This window comes from Arachis ipaensis, chromosome B01 (genome assembly GCF_000816755.2).
Source record: "Arachis ipaensis cultivar K30076 chromosome B01, Araip1.1, whole genome shotgun sequence".
Taxonomy (NCBI): Eukaryota; Viridiplantae; Streptophyta; class Magnoliopsida; order Fabales; family Fabaceae; genus Arachis; species Arachis ipaensis.
The window spans coordinates 14,506,542-14,524,197 of record NC_029785.2 but is presented as its reverse complement, the minus strand read 5'-3'; the positions used below and the strand labels follow the sequence as shown (position 1 = coordinate 14,524,197).

General features: G+C 36.6%; 1 protein-coding gene across 6 annotated transcripts; it reads right to left on the bottom strand.

Annotated features, from left to right (window-relative positions):
• LOC107625880 (histone-lysine N-methyltransferase SUVR5-like) lies at nt 394-9,794 on the bottom strand. 6 transcript variants are annotated; one of them, XR_002358736.1, is made up of 13 exons: nt 9,423-9,698; nt 8,168-8,651; nt 7,598-7,900; nt 7,367-7,477; nt 6,592-6,702; nt 2,737-5,505; nt 2,320-2,481; nt 2,045-2,161; nt 1,862-1,965; nt 1,641-1,778; nt 1,302-1,389; nt 645-822; nt 394-597 (listed from the first exon to the last, which is right to left on the bottom strand). XR_002358736.1 is itself a non-coding variant. In XM_016328621.2 (12 exons), exons 2-12 carry the CDS (start codon nt 8,576-8,578, stop codon nt 715-717), a joined length of 4,422 nt encoding a protein of 1,473 aa, XP_016184107.1. In that variant the 5' UTR covers nt 8,579-8,651; nt 9,769-9,794; the 3' UTR covers nt 394-714. The 6 variants fall into 6 exon arrangements, 4 of the variants coding, with proteins under 4 accessions (XP_016184107.1, XP_020973517.1, XP_016184098.1 ...); XR_002358738.1 differs by having other exon boundaries at nt 394-822; nt 1,917-1,965; nt 9,423-9,701; XM_016328621.2 differs by lacking the exon at nt 9,423-9,698 and adding an exon at nt 9,769-9,794 and having other exon boundaries at nt 394-822.

The following is a 17,656-nucleotide window of genomic DNA, read 5'->3' as shown; positions in this document are numbered from 1 at the left end:
TTTCAAGGCCTATAAATCTTGCATTTCAATTGTTTAATTATTGTTTTAAAGGAATGGATAGACAAAGAAGCTCAAGCTGCAGAACAGAATCTTTTAAAATATGAACTCGTCCTTTGGGTAAAGCTGCTCAAAATTCAGCCTACTTTTACAAAACAAACACCCTTTGTGTTCTGTGTATTTGGGCGCTTCTTTAGCCAAAACATAAAGATAAATTCAATGAACACTTCCATGCATGAAAGAAAGATTCATCAACAAAGGACACAAATTTCAAACAAGATTCTAAATTAGTTAAAGAAAGGCAATAAGTTAGGCATATTTACATTCATGAATACAATCCAAGGTAGTCAGCGATAATAAAAAGGGAAAAAAATAAAAAATAAAAAATAAAAAGAAGAAAGTTTTGGTGTAGCAACAACAATTGCCAATCAATACAACTTTTAACTACAGAGGCATTTATTTCTTGTTGGTCATTTCAAAAAAATGGAGATTTTTCAAGAGAATCCACAAGAGAGCAGAGTGCTTGAAGCTACCAAAACATAAATGACTTGACCTAACAACTGATGGAAGGAGAAACTGGAGACTGCAAAACTGCTCAATGATATAACCCTTTTGAAGTTGGACAAGCATAGGTTCCACATTTTAATATTGTAATGTAAAGACAAGGCAATTTGGAAATATTGTTGGGGGATTGGCGGCAGTGCGGAGTTAAGGGTTCTAGTAAAGCCGTCCTCGGCACATCAAAGAACCACAAAGGCAAGGACACCCTTCTCCAGGCACTAGCTCATAATTATAATTATATGTTAGTTCTTCACCCAAAGCAATCTGCAAGCAAGAGGCAAAGCGAAATCAAAATTTCTGTAACGTCAAACAATTAAGGTTGCCAGAAGAGTAATGTCCACCTTTCCCAATAGAACAAGCAATCATGCTATGTGTACACCAAAAATTAGCCGGTCGTATAGAATACATGTTAAAATAAAATACACATTGAAAATGAGTTAAACAACACATGTATTTCTACACAAACATATGGTGGCTTTTTTATGTGTACATAATATTTTTGTAACACAAGCATGAATTAGAATCCCCAAGAATTTTCCAAGGGGTATGAAATTTGTCTGTTTTTCTTTTTTCTTTCACTTTCAATTTTTTAGTGATGGAAGCAATCTAATGGACAGCGCTGACCTTCAACCTTCTATGAAAATCATTTTTTGCAACATCTCAGTCTTCACCAATTGGAATACCAAATCAAGAAAAATGTTTGAATATCTCAAGGGCACAGCCAATTATAGAAGAGTACTCACATCTCGACTCGCATAAAGACCAATATGTGCGCGCTCACAATCCATGCTCTCTACAAGAACTTGGTAATTCACAAGATTGGGTGAGCAACTGCAGTAACAAAAAATTGTGAGAACAAACCAACACACATTTTAGCAATCAAAATTGGACTGAAACAAAAAGTTTCTAGTAATAATATCCTTTGTTCATTCATCATATATCAAAATCACCATTTCTTGAGAGACAAGATGTAGTTCTTATCATCATGTCCCAAAAGAAAGGAGACAAAAAAGAAAATCATGTGCCGTGTTATTTTGCATTAACAGAGAAACTATAGTATGCTTCCTGTACTAAATGCTCACCTGTTATTGATGAACCTGGATAAATTTCCATATCTAGTAGCATCAATAACATATCTGGCTTGTCCTTCAATCAATCTACTCATGTCATTGACACGAGCATCAACATTAAAAAAATAACTACAATGCTCTTTGCCGTATCTGGCAATCGAGATAGACCAAGTCAGCAAAATAGAAGAAACATCAACTGGTTTAAAAGAAACTACACATGAAGAAATTTAAACCTCTTGCGTCTGTTTTGTGCCTCACACTCATCTATAACCTCTCCAATATACTCACACACAAATGTGCCACGCAAGATAGCCTCACCAGCCCTTACTGCCCATCCCTGCAAACGAAATTGACGGAGTCAATGTAACAAGCCATTCGAATCATTTTAAATTTATCAAAAGAAGAGCAGTGACCACCTTTTTCTCTGTTTTAAAGACTTCCAATTTAACCCGTACTCCGTTCTGCAGTATTCTATTTGGACATGATCTTTTGCATCTGCACATTTGATTACACTCATATACAAGGTAACCTTCCTGCAGGTTTATATGGTTTCCCATCATGCATTCAGAAACAAGAAAAGATAATGCATTCAGCATTTTTCCATATACTCATATACTGGTGGTAAGCATCAAGCAATGCTTAATATTTAGTATCAAATAATCGCTGTTCACAACTTATGAAGCAAATGTACCTCTAATATGATTCGACCATTCTCATCGTATGGGAACCTGCCACGCATTGGTTTCCCTGAAATGTCTTTTGCATTATCATAGTCATTATTAAAAAGGTAGACGTGATCACAAGATTCAGGAAAGCAGGTGGGATATGAACAAGAGCATCCTAGTTGCAGACTCTGCAAATTAAAAACGCAGGGTGAAGAACACTGAAACCAATAAATCGTATAATGCTTAATAACATAAGTATATAAACTATATAGACGCTTTGACAGCTAAGCTATTAAACATATACTTAATTTAACAGTGCCTTAGATGAACACAATTTCCAACAACTTATTTGTATACCAACAGATAAATAACATGAGATAAATATAGAAGTTCAGTCCCATTCAATTAGGATTTAATAGAAATAAAAATTAAGACATAACTACCTCAGAATCAAGAGAAAGGGATCGATCAAGAATTGGCTTTGAAATATAGGTAAAGCTCTCCCAAGGCTGATCTTGCTCGTTGGATCCATTTCGAAGTGAATTTAGAAGATTTTGGTCAACTACACAGATCATCGGAATCGATTCTTTCCCAAAGCTTATGTCATTGCATAAGACAACAGCCTTTTGCAGGGATCCTAACTTTAAATGGTTTGAATTGATGATGTAGTGATACTCATCCACCTCGAACTCATCACTTTCAGGATCTGACAAAATTATAGAGTTTTTCCTTACAAACCTATTAGAAAGAGATGCTAAGGGAGAAAGTGACACTTGATCCTTTGATACCTTACAGCCTCTAGGACAAATAAACCCATCCTGGTGCCAGTTCACTACAATGTCATAGTCACTGCAAAGTTTTGCTGCCTTCAAATAGATCCTTTCATGCAAAATTCCATATTTCTCCTCTAGTGAGGCCTTAAGACTGTCTTTGCAGCAAGCAGAGCGAGCAATTGATAAAATATCAAGATTGTTAGGCCGAGGTTTAGTCATCCGACTCTCGGAAAATAAAATCTTTGCAACTGTGGAACATTGATGTTCTGCCAATCTACCAAAATTATCTGTCTCAGTTAAATGAGGTTGTATTGTTATTTCCTCCATGCCAAGTGACTTTGTCGCCTCAATGCGTCTCGTTAAATTAGCAGTTGCCTTACTTCTGATCATATATGATGCTGCCGCCAAACTCTTTCGAAATTTAGGACGGCTAAGTATTCCAGATTTCAATCTATACTCATGATAACGAGCTCCCCTCTTTGGAGGGCGGCCACTTGCTGCACTGTGACCCATATGAGCAGCTTGATGATGGCGACCAAGGTCAGGTAGAAGATCAAATTTCAACCCACAAAACCTGCAAGTAAACTTCCGAAAACCACCTGGATTCTCAGACATATTCTCCAAGGGAGCTGAAATTCCATATTCAAGTTTTTCACTAGAGTGCTCGCCTGTAGAGAAAGACTGTTGACTTGGAGCTTTGGATGACTTAAACTCAACAGGGTGAACAGTTAGAACATGCAGCCATAATTCTTCCATATTACCAAAATGAAAACCACAGGGAATACATTGGAGAAGCAAGCACTGCTCAATGAACTGCACATGATGTCTCTCCTGAACGTGGGTTTCCAGTAGTTTCTTGTTAGTAAAGGAATCCAAACAAATGGCACAAGCATAACCTCTAAACAACCACTGTGCTTCCTTTTTATGATTCTCCATCCAATGGTTACTAAGTGTTTGGTCATCAGGATATTCAGCATTGCATATTTTACACTTGATGGCATTTTCATTTCCAGAGCTGTCATTACTTGTGGTAAGGAAAAGAGATGAATCTTCTATGAGTGAGGATACATCCACATCATCCTTGAATCCCCAAATCGACTTGATGTTCTCCTTTTCACTATGAACCAACTTTGTGAAGAATTTTCCAACACTTGCATCTTTAGAGGCTTCGGTCAAAGCACACTGCAGCTGAACTTCCTTAGGAGCAGAGCTTTTTTGCGACAAAATGCTTTTGAAGAGCCTGTAAAAAAGCTCACAAGCTTTATGCAAATGTACGTTTTGTTCCCAGGAGTAGCAACTCCTCAAGAGCTCTGCAAACACTTCTTTTGATATTATCCTACTCTTTCCATGTCTTGCCCGTTTAAGCCAACTTGGAAGGTGCTTTTCACAGTACAAGAAATGCCATTTTGGAGCTTTGGAACAAGGATCTTTTTCATCAAAGGGAGGAAAGCCTACACAGTTAACTGCCTTCATTGCATTATGATTATTGTCAGAATGCATGGGATTCTCATTTAACAAACCTCCACGAAAGGAATAACCACCAATGGTTGATATGGGGTCTACTTCCAATGGACCTTCGACATTTGCCAATACAATGTCTTTGCAAAACATGCCCTCTGAAGCAATATAATTTTCATGATTTCTTTTCCGTGTATTGTGTGTAAAATTTGCGGTCTCATCATGAGGTTGGTGTTTCTTGCAGAATGAAGATGCAGGAACAGCGTGATGCTTACATCTAGTACCAACAGCAGTTCTAACTTCACACATTGGTGTATCAACTGAAACATGTTTTTCAGCTTTTGCTAAGATGCCCAGAAAACGAGAATGCACGCAACAATATACATCATTATCAATTGCTGATCTCACACACTGTCTTCCCTTGGCTTCAATATAAACTATGCATTGCGGATTCTTAGTTACAGGCTCTACATATTTTTGAATAGCCATTTCATTTGTAGGAGTTGATCCCAGTCCATTGGTATGCAGGATCTCTGAACCTACAGCCTCAACTATGATCTCGTTCCATTTATTGGCCAAATTACTTCGCGATTCGGTTGTTGCTATAGGTACCTCCCTTGCACATTCCTTTTTAGAAGTCTCAGTTGCTAATGTACTCAATGTGTTCTGGTTATTAAAGACACCTGGGTCAGTCTCAAGTGTAACTGAAGGAATTGAACCCTTGGTTTCCATTAGTGAAGCATGTGTTTCTGCACGTCGAACTTCAAGTTTGGCCCGTTTTCTACCGATGTGAAGGCTCTGTTGATACAGATTGTCAGAGGTCAGATGCTTTGTGTTCTTGCTACCAGATAAAGAATGAAATGGGGAAAACCATTTCATTACATCATGCTTCCATGTTTTCCACTCAAAACCCAATGTTGACTGCAGAAGTGCATTCGATTGAGGGTTGATATCACTCCACAAAATAGAATCAAACAACTCCTGAATAAGAGAACAAGAAATAGATCAACCACCACATAAGCAAAACTTTTGGTAAATGTTCAATACAAAGTTACAAATTTGACTTGTTTTCAGTCTGAGCACCAGATTATAAAAGCATGAGATTAGTAATGTTCTCCATCATCAAAATGTATTACTAGAAAAGTGATTGCATGAGCTATGTATCTGTTTCAATGGAAGAATGCCTTAGTCAATCAAAAGATAGTTTTTCAACAAAACTAAACAAGTTGACCACACGTTTTCCCGCAGGGAATCATAGAAGATCATAATCACCTTAACAGAAAATTGGTAGCTGCTAAGTGCTAACTTCCATGGATCTCCCCTACAGAGAGATGTATACTCTATAAGAAATGCTTTTTATTATTTAATCTTATAATGAACTATAAATAAAAATAAATGACTTACTGACATCAAGTATTTATAGTTATGTTTTTCTGTACAAAGCAGCATGAGTGCACAAACAATATAATTTTTTTATCCAAAAAGGAATTGGTTTATGAGATTATACCCAAATATATTTTGGACACTGCTTGGGAATGGATGCTGACTCACTACTCAATTTGTTTTCACCCTAATACAAGATTGCCTTACTCTACTGATCCATGAATCAAGCATTAGGCCTTAGGCCTTCACCTAATCACTTGAGCTTTTAGGGATAGTCTTTGTTATGATATCAAAGCTTTTATGACTTATTGGATATATTTTTGTAGTTTGTAGCTCCACTCTTCTAAACAAAACAGGAATTTACTACATGGTAAAGTGGGCATGTAAATTGCCTCTGCTTGGCGCAAAAGACTCCAACTTAAGCTGGTAGAAAAGAAATATAAAATCCATCTTGAGCCTTTTCCCTAAGCTTTTAGGCAAACTGGTCTAAATGTAATAGCTTGTACATAATTTAGAATATGATATATTAAATCATAGGAAAGTTGATCAATGGATGAATGATGTTCCAGAAACACTTCATTTTCAACCCAAAGGATAGCTCACGCAACCCTTATCCACACTCTTGGATTAAATGCACAGTCCTAGTTCTAGAATCACGAATTAAGCGACAAAATTATAGAGTACCTCCTTCAGCAACTCTACTGATTCAGCACTTTTTGCATTTTGACATCGTCCAACCCAAGAGTGGAAAGAATGTTGCATCCACGCAGCATTTAAGTATTGTTGTAATATGCTCTGCAAAAGAAAAAGTTGCTGTAATTGAGAAAGTTATCAACAAAATTTAATGGACAACCAGATAATTGTACTTCTTTAAGGAAATTGGAAATACTGGAAATTATGAATTGTTAAAACATGAATATAGCTTCATTGAAATAACTACGGATTCCGCAAAGCATGAATTCTACTTCACAGAAGGGTTGGTTGTTCATTTCAATCAAATCTTATGTTACTTAACTTTGAGGAATTGCAAAATACAGAAAATATATGTTTTTCCAACTAGGTGATGCGAAATTTGAAAAAGAAACAGAACTGAAAAATGTTTTTCATTAAAAAGAGCTACCAAATCATCTCTTGCCCCCTCCCCCTTGAAAATCATGTATACAAATATGTTTCACAATGCTATCTTGAAATACATGACATACCATGCAAAGCAGAAAGTAATTGAAAATGTGCTTATAGGAAACTGGAGACTGCAAGTCACATTCCATAACTAGAACCAATATCTTACCCAGAGAAACAAACATTGGAACAATATAATTTATGGTAAGAGAAGATTTTGTAACCTAAAAAGGAAGAGGATTTAATAGAGGGGCCACCCATAAGCCTCATGGTGAACATTGTTTTGGAGATTCCTGCTAAGCTATATTCCAATAAAACATCATATGGAATTCGAATTTACATTTTGCAGCTTTGGAAGCATTCCGCCAAAATCAGAATAGAGAGAGCAATAAGAAGCCTCCATAGCAAATTCCTTCCAGAACATCGAATGACAAGCAGCTTCTATCAAAGCCTGTGTGCGTAGTAAAAGCCTCCAGTAAAATAAAATTGAAAAATTAAGGAAAAAAAACCTGAGAATACAAGAATAGAAATGGAGAAGAGGATATAGCACCATCACCACATGATCACATACATTGGGATGAAGCTGATCAACAACGTTCAGCATGTCAATAATTAGCTTTTGCATTATAAATCTTCGAGCAACAGTCAAGTCTTTTACCATTTTCAATCCTGCTTTATGAGTTTTATGTGCAATAGGCTGGGGAAACTCATTGATTGATCGAACAAGCAGCGTATCAGCCCAGGAATAATTCTTTGTATGCGGGAAAAACATGACAAAATATTTCTTCCGGTCATGAGTTGGTTTTGCTCTCAAGGTTGATAATGGCCAATCAGCCCTCGCACATCGGATACCAGCTTGCCACTTTCCTCTCCACTTAAGAAGGTACAGACATAAAAAAATACAAAATTAGCACACCATGTAATTTTATTTTTCATAGTTTCTTAACAGTAAATTCCCTCTAAGTTACTCAATAAAAAAAAATGACAACATTAAAAAAACTACATCACAATAAGTAGTCATTAGTTACTTTTCTCAATGCAATCAGATCACAAGCAATCATTAGGAAACCTATCAAAAGAAGAGTAAGCAAAATTTTGCAATGGCTACAAATTAAGCACTGCCACAGATTCATATGGTTACCTTGACCCACACTGCCACAGATTCATCTCCCTTGAGCCAAGTGGGTTCGGAAAATAAGAAATCTTCTTCCTTACCATTAATTGGCGATTCACTTGCATTTGTATCCATAACAGAGACAGAAATCTCAGAGGTTAAACAAGGTTCGTTTATCTCATCATCAATACTATCACAGAAACTATCGGATTCCTTTCGGTCTTCCACTTGAGTGTCACTAGCTCCGCGGCATTGGCAATCTGAATTAGTAAGGAGTTCACAAACAGACTGCTGTCCTTTGGCTAGCCTTTCCATCCGAGGACCTTCTGTCCGGAGAAATGAACAATTTGGTAGACTAACTTCCAATTTAACTTGTTCACTATTTTCAGGGCAATTAGGTGGTTCTTGAAACATAAAAGTTGGTCTTGCACCTTCCATGATACTTTCCTGTAATCAGCAGTAGGATATAATGCACAGCGCTTGCTATGATTGATAACTTCCCATCTCACCCCTATTCAATCAATGGTAATATTAGGACAATATTGATTTAGTATACTTAGTCATTAGTATAAGATACTGAACGTAAACCTATATGTGCATGTATTGAATTTTGAGGTTTTAAACTGAATGGCATGTGTATATTGAAATCTACATTTCCTAAAAGAACAACTTCAATATACATATACAATGGTGTAAAACTTCCAAAAGCACCACCATATATGTATGTCCCTTAACAGAATAACAGATAACTGAAAATCATCTACATGCTATAAATCAGATGGCAAAAAGAAGTAACCAAGAATGAAATTATGAAATTCCATTTTAGGAATTCAATCCCAAAGATTAAAAATTGGTGGAATAAATAACACGACAAAATCAGAAAAATAACAATTAGTATATTCTGTTGGCTTCTTACTTAGTGCCTTTATGAATTGGTAGCATTGGAGCAAAATAAACCAATTCAAATAGGAATTCAACTAGGGAGCCAACCAACATCAGTTAATTTTTTTTTTTAATTCTAAATCTAAATCCTAAACCCTAAATTTTCCAAAACAAAAGTTAAAAAAATAATTTTACAACAAAAAAAGAAAGAGTTAGTTAATATTAACTATTCAAAGTTGGTTCCTGTGTTTTTTTTTTTCTGGAAATAAACCTTAGGCATATGAGTCAGATAGTGTTAATGATGGATCTCATCATACAATCATATAACATAGTGTGTTTGGAACTAGAATTGACTTGAATTCTTATCGAGAGTCATAGACACACAGAGAGGGGAAAAAACCATGAAACAGAATGTGAGCAACAGTGGTGTCCGCAGAAAACAACCGGTGGCGACGGCGACGGCGACGGCACGGCTTTGCTTGCAGGGAAGAAGTTATTAGCTGTGTAAGGGTAATTTTGGCAAATCATGTATTAATACCTAAATTCTTAAAGCCAATACAAATCATAAAGTCTGATTTTCAATTCCGCAATTGAATTTCTATAATTTTATGCGAATATGTAATTCTTTGATTTATATTGATCTTAAATTAGGGAATTAAAATGCTAGATTTTCCAACATTATGCTAAACAATTATCAGACAAGAACTAAAACAAAAGAAACATACAATAAAAGTTTATTGTAAAACCTTGGCAACGGTTTGAACTAAAATAGTAATCTATTTGGAATAAAAATGGTTGGTTTTTTAATTTAAATTAAATAATTATATAATTTACCGATATACATAAATAATAATGCTCTATATCCATGTAAAAAAGATATCCAAGTTATCCAAGCATATTAAGCTAGACGCGCCTCCAACACCCCCAACTTGTTTGTGATACACGCGCTGCATATAATGTAAACCTTCTTTACTGCAACCTAAATCTTTGTTTAACGTAAATCTTCTGCTACAACCTAAACATTCTGCTCTCTTAGTTCTTCTATGCTCGCGTTCTTTTTTATTGATCTACATTGCCTTCAACGTAATAAATTTCGTCGTTCTTCTCTGGTCGCGCTCATCTTCTTCGTTTTCTTCTTTCGATTTGCTTACGTTGCATTTATCTTCTTCCTATTCTTCTTCGTTTTCTTCTTCAATCTGCACTTCTCAATCGAAACAATGAATGATTCAACTTTAAATCAGTTGAATGAGAGCGATTTGGATTACTCTTCTGAAATGAATCAAGGGGACGAGGTTTTGAATATTCAGTTTTGAATCGAATTGAATGGAATGCAATTGCTAATTTGAGTTGAATGGATGCAGGTGTTCTGAATTGAATTGAATTGATAATCTCTAAATTGTAGACACATGTGTTTTGAATTTGATTTTATATAATGGATAATGTTCCATTCATTTAGTACTATACAATTGTTTCATCATAATAATGTGTTCGGTTTATTCTGCAGAAAGCTGTTTGAATTTGATTTTATATAATGGATAATATTTTATTCATTTTAGTTGTATACAATGGTTTCACCATAATAACATGTTTGGTTCATTCTGCAGACCAGGTGTGTTGTGGATGACCAATTTGTCCCAAAGGTCGGGATGATTCTCAAGACACTAGAAGAAGTCGGAAAGTTCTACAAAAATTATTCCAAACTTGTCGGTTTTTCTACCAAAATAAGAAACACAATCCGAAAGGGAGACGAGATTAAGAATCAACTAATCGTATGCAGCAGAGAGGGGAGGTAGAAATCCAAGATATCTCCTACTCTGAAGACAAATCCCTCAGCCGGCATAAACTGTCTAGCCAAGATCTACGTACACATATTGAAGGACGTCGGTCTTTGGACAATTTCCAAAGTTGTTCTGAATCACTCACATCCCTGCTGTCCAGACCGGGCAGAGATGCTCAAACAACACAGGGAGCTAAGCATGTTTGTACGTCGCACCATCGAAACCAACGAGGAAGCCAGAATCAGACCGAGCAAAACTTACCAATTATTCGTAGCAGAAGCCGGCAGTCACTGGAAACTAAGTTTTATATAAAAAGACGTGAGAAATTACATCACAAGGGAAGTATGGAATGTTTCCGAACAAGATGATGCCAAAGAATTCGGGAAGTACCTACTAAGAATAAAAGAGAAGAACCAAAATTTCTTTTTTGAGCTCAACCTCGAAGGCGATCACTCCATTAAAACGGCATTCTGGGCCGACGCAAGAAGCAGGGCTGCATGCGAGTATTTCGGAGATGTGGTTTCATTCGACACCACCTACAACACAAACAGGTATTCAATTCACTCAAATTAAGTCTTTACGTTCACCAAATCCACACATTTCGGTTCATCACTTTGTGAGAGTGTCCATTTACGCAAGTACAATCTGGTTTTTGGTTCTTTTGTGGGCGTGGATCACCACGGTCAGTCGACACTTCTCGGACGCCCTGATGAAAAACGAGGACATCCAATCATTCAAATGGCTATTCGAGTGTTGGCTCTGTTACATGGGAGAGAAGGCACCACAAGGCATTCTCACCGACCAATGTGCATCGATGTAAAGAGCCATCGAGACATGCATGCCAACAACAATTGGCCAGTGGTGCATCTGGCACATCATGAAGAAGATCCCAAACAAACTAAATGGCTACAAGCGACACAAAGAAATCGAACAAAAGATTAGCCACGTGGATTGGAACTTGTTCGCAAAAGACGCATTCGACAGAAACTGGAATAATTTCCTCATAAAGTATGGCCTCGGAGGCAACAAGTGGCTCTCAGATAACTGTTACTTTTTTGGTTAAAACTTGCACAGATTTTGGTCTATCCCAGCTCATGTTTTCAATTCATTATGCAGAGCTATATGAAGATTGCCATATATGGATTCCAGTTTACCTGGATCACCACTTTTGAGTCGGGATGAGAAGCACACAAAGGAGCGAGAGCATGCACGCATTTTTCAACAAGTTCATCACACGCAACAGCTCCTTGAGTCAATTCGTGAAGCAATACGATAATTGCCTAGCAAGTAGAGAGCAAAGAGAGAGAGAATTCGACGCTGTAGATTTTCACACCGTGATACCGTGCGCAACAAAATCAACAATAGAGGCCCAGTTTCAGCACGTCTATACCCACGAGAAGTTTAGGGACGTTCAAGGACAATTCAGAGGAAAGGTAAACTACATCACAAGATCAGTGAATTCCACCCTAGGTTTCACAATATACGAAGTCGTAGAGCAGGTTTCTAACTCCATATTCAACAAGTGTTTCATCACCTACGACGCAGTATCACGAGAGGTAAAGTGCCAGTGCCTGTTGTTCGAGTCGAAGGGCATACTGTGCTGCCATTCCCTGAGCGTCTTAAGCTTCGAGCAAGTAGATAACGTGGCACCGAAATACATATTGGAACGCTGGAGCAAGAACATAAATAGGAGGCACACACACATCAAGAACAGTCAAGACGAGCCTCTACTGGAGCCAAGAAGCAAGAGATTCGACGATTTGGTGTTTCGGTCGCACAACATCTGTGAATTTGCGTCAGAGTCTGAGGAGCTGACCGGAGTTCTGCACCAGGCCTTTGATAATGTCATGGCCGAGATGCAAGAATATCAAGAGAGAAGCAAAGTAAAAAGTTTGTTATCCCACGAAGAAGCGACGTTGAGTGACGTAAACGACCTTCAGGGAACGCCACGTGTCAAATCAAAAGGCCGGCCCAAGAACAGATTGTGATCAAACCTGGAAAAAAGATCTCAAACGCCACAAAGAAAAAGAAAAAGCCAGCTCCAAGCGAGGTAAAATTGATTTGTTGTCGATTGGGAGAAAATTCATTTGTGCATTTTTCTAATATACAATTTATTTTCTCTTTTACAATTGAACCTTTTAGACGGCGAATCAACAATTCAGTCAAGCTTCAGCCTTTACAATGCACCGGATATGAATTATCCCAAAGAGGATTATAGGGGTTTCAGTTTTTATAAACATAAATTTCCATTCGTGTATGAACAAATTTCGATTCACTAAAGTTATAGGAGGGTTAATTTCTGACTGGTGTTAGTCTTTATTGAATAGTCACTTTTCTGTGTTTGATATTAGCTTTCTGAAATTCTTTATTGAATAGTTACTTTTTTGTTTATTGAATAGTCAATTTATTCTGTTATGTCAAAGAGTTCAGGTGTTTCTGAAACTGAATACTGATAGCAGCATTTTTTTCAAATTATCTCTCTGTTATATTGATATATGAACTTTTTCGGTTCACCCAGTGTACTAATTTTGGTTTATTTGTGTTTTGGGGGCTCTTAATGTTTGATAAATACCCTGATTCCATTCACTGTGAACCTGGAACAAAACAGCAGACAGACAGTTTCAACAGATATATACCTTAACATCTGAGACCGACAGGATAAGGACTAATCCATCTTGAATCAGATATATACATTAACATTTACAATAATATTCACATATATACATTGAAAGAAGCAGTGTTGGAGATATCATATTTACTATATATATCCCCAGATGTGAATTTACAATAAGGGCTGAAGAGGGCAGCAGATGGCATCGAGAGTCTTATTGCTTCAGATGCTCGAATCACTTGGTCTCTGATTTTGTTCAGTTTGTGCAACATAATTTTTGGAGCATATTCGAGCCTGAAGGCATCAATCTCTTCCTACATTTCAATTGAAAGGAATTAGTTACATAAGAAATAAACCCAACTGAAATAAGAAATCAAAGAATTTCATTAATTTAGAAACTACTTACTTGTTTCCAAGCTTTATATTGATACCTCTTCCCTTTTTTGATCTTTCGAGGATCAATTGTTTCAAGCTATTCCATGATGTATATTGCACAATCATAGCTAAGTAAGAATTAGGTAAAATACAGTTAATAGTATACAAAATAAAATACACTAAAAATAGCACTATAGAAGAGAAAGATTTTTACCTTGTACGTTGACCATTCAGCCTGATATACTCTGCTTCTTCTCCCTCTCCGTCCTCCATTAAGGGTTCCATCCCAGCGTAAACCCTCATCTGGGAGATTATTAATCCCTGAAAGCGATATAAAAAGTGAATGAAAATTGGCAACTACAATGAACTGAACCTTGTTCATATTCTGAATAAAACGTGATAAATATTCAATCAGCAACAGAAACATTTTGTCCATGCAAAAGAACCCAAATGAACACATAACAATAAGGTGAATCAAAATCAACAACTTCACTGAATCGAATTATGTTCATGTTCTGAATAAAACGTGATAAACATTCAATAAGCAAGGAAAACATTTAAATAACTTACAACAAATTTGTTCAGTTTAATTCTCAAATCAGATATTTCATTTTTCTTCTTGTTCACAGGGTCAAGCATATAGAATATCTTTTTTCGAACATCGGTAATCCACAACCACCAGTGTCCTCCATTGCAAATCGGCACAAACAGCTGAAGTTTGGAAAAACGATAGAATATTTCAGTCCAAACAATAGCAAACGAGAGAATTATCAAAGAAGTTTTAGAAATCACAATTTACAAATGGATGCGATGCAAGTTTTCTTTTGTCAAGAAACTGGCGGTAGTGTGCATATCGATCGACATCCATTCGGTAGTCCTTGTTGGTCTTTGGATCAATGTATTTCTCGCCATGGGTTTCCAACATAAACATCTGCAAAATGAATCTCTGTTAAATCACAAATAAACCAAATTATTTATCAGAACTAGTAAAACACCATTCATGTTCTAAATAATACGTGATAAACATTTAATCATCAAGAAAAACTTGTCTGCATGCAAAAGAACCCAACCGAACACACTAACAATCAAGTGAATCAAAATGACCAATTCCAATAAACTGAACACCATTCATATGCTGAATAAAACATGATAAACATTCAATCATCAAGAAAAATATTTCTGCATACAAAAAGACTCAACTGAATACTTGACAATCAAATGAATCAACTTGACCAACTGCACTGAATAGAACTCCATTCATGTTTTGAATAAAACGTGATAAACGTTCAATCAGCAGTGAATAAAAAATTTAGCTTACCACAATATCCGTCGGCACATAGTATATATCTTCCTAAAACCGGGGACATTTTATGTTGTTGAGAATCATGCAATGTGCATTGACTACCTACAAGAAGAAAATTTACGAGATATGCGGTATAAGAGTCTTTAGAAAAAACATTAATGTTAACGCACTAGGCAAAGAATTTACCATGCTTTCCACATGTTTTTCGGGCATTAGAGACATGAAATGATGTCTGAGCCCCTCGAATTTCGCTTCATGCTTCAAGACAAATATGGGGTCATATTCGTTGGTACTATCTTTGGTTTCTTTCATATGTGTCATCCAATGATAACACTTCTCTTTCAACTCCTCCGTGATTTCTTTCTCTTTCTCCGGAGTTTTGTACACTTCAGCAGCTGTGAAGTTGGGCTCGGCACTTGTTGCGTCAGCAAATTTCAATGCCGCCGCCACCCCAGCATCTACCACCACCTCTACCAGGATTTCAAGCTATGACACCATTGGCTAAGAGGTCAGGAGAGTTGTTGAGATGTCGGAAGACTTATGCCAAGGTCGAACGAAGGTGCATCATGTTCCCATAAAGAAGGACTAGCAGCACTGCAAGACAACAGAAGAAAGTTTTAGGCAATAATGAAAAAGCAATATCATATAACACGAAAGCTAATGAAAAAATGATATTAATAAAAACTTACACATTCAACCGAGGTTATGGCTCCATCTTCATTGGGGAAGATCCCTTGCTGGCCTGCTTTTCGGGTTCCGGAGGGCAGCTGTAATAAACAGAAGAGAGTAATTGATTTCTGTATTCAACTAAACCACAATTAAACCATCTAATGAACCAAAATTATCCAGATTTGAACAAGCAAAAACTTACAAATCAGGTTGTGCTTCTTCTTCCAATTGCCATGCCAGCGGAGCTTCTTGGCATGGTTGCTGTTGTTCTTCGAGAGGGCTGCTGTATCAAACAGAAAAGAGTTCAATAACGACCCGAATTATTATCCTGTACCATTAAAACTAAGAAAACGATTTCTAATTACAACTTAAAAGAACAATGAAAAAGGAAAATCATATAACACAAAAAATTATAAAAAATGATATTACCTAAAACTTACACATTCAACAGAGGTTCTGGCTTCGTCCTCGTCGGGGAAGATTTCTTGCCGGCCTGCTTTTTGGGTTTCGAAGGATAGCTGTAACAAACAGAAGAGAGTCCAATATAAGAACACATGGAATTTATTTCTGGATTCAAATTATCCAAAAGTAAAGCATGCAATGAACCGAAATTATCCAGTTTTAAACAAGCAGTAAAACTTACACATCGACACATGCTTCTTGTTCTGATTGCCCTACCAGTGCTTCTTTGCAGGGCTGCTGTTGCGATTTCGAGGGGCTGCTGCATTAAACAGAAAATAGTTCAATAATGACCCCAAATTATTATCCTATACCATTAAAATTAATAAAAAGAATTTTATGTGCAACTTACTCATTAACAGAAGTTTCTTGTGTTTGACTTTCCGAAGGGACATAGATAAAGTCATCTTTTATTAACTCTTCCTTAAGAGAACTCAAAAGAGACACCGCAATAGAAAATCTAAGGAATATAAACAAGGAACAAGTCAATGTTGAACGATTAGAATAGGTACCATGAAACCGAAATCTGCACATTGAAAAACTCACATTTTCAAAGATTGAGAACGAGTTTCTTCTCGAACCTCAATGATTTGTAGGTCAGGATCAGGTGTAGTGCTACTGACATTTAAACACGAATTTCGTGTGATTAATTAAACAAAAATTATTATCTAAATCTAAAAGACCAACATAAATATTTTCAGCTTACACAGGTGGAGTTTTTAAACTCTGTTTTTGATGGATTTTCTTGCTTCTAAAAACTTTTACTGGAGTTTCCGGGGTATTTTTCCTAATAAAAAAGATACCAAATTAAAATCAGCAACCAAGATTAAAAGCAGAGGTCTAGAAACACATCAAATTCATATTTGGAATCCACTGAACCGAAAATAAAGCCTGCAATGAACGAATTTACCTGTTATTGGCTAGGGCATTTACAGACGGTGTGGAGCTCATCTGAGTTTGTAAGAGAGGTTCGCTACCCAGATTTACAGTCGGCATTCTAAGCAAGATAAATAAATATTATTCAGTGAATCTTGAGGAATTAGAAGAGGTTTTAGGAAAAGTTATCAAACAAAGAAAAAGAACTCAATATAAGAAACCGAATCTTATGACTCGGATAAATTCTTTTGCGCCTCTGTCGAGTCAAAGCAATCCAGAGCAACGTCTGTTGTCTGAGCTCCATCATTTCTTCTCCTTGCTCTCTTTTCTCTTAACAGCTGCAACGCCTCTCTTCTTCTTTCGACACCGTTGACCCCTTACTCGTTCACTTCTGAAAATACATAAAATAAGTATCAATGAAGCTAAAATAAAAGTATCAATTAACCCAAGATATGATTTCAGAAACTTACTCACTTTCAGATTCAGTTTTGCTTTCTAAATTTGTCAGAACAAACTTGCTTGATTTGGTTTACTTTTTTGCACCCCTCTCTGATTGTTTTCTC

What these genes read in the sequence shown, in the direction of transcription:
- LOC107625880 (XM_016328621.2), bottom strand. Translation starts at nt 8,578, where the DNA reads ATGGAAGGTGCAAGACCAACTTTTATGTTTCAAGAACCACCTAATTGC. An exon ending in ATGGTCGAATCATATTAGAG is followed by an intron (nt 2,162 to 2,319) that starts GTACATTTGCTT and finishes ATAAACCTGCAG; the next exon opens with GAAGGTTACCTTGTATATGA. An exon ending in GCACAAAACAGACGCAAGAG is followed by an intron (nt 1,779 to 1,861) that starts GTTTAAATTTCT and finishes CTCGATTGCCAG; the next exon opens with ATACGGCAAAGAGCATTGTA.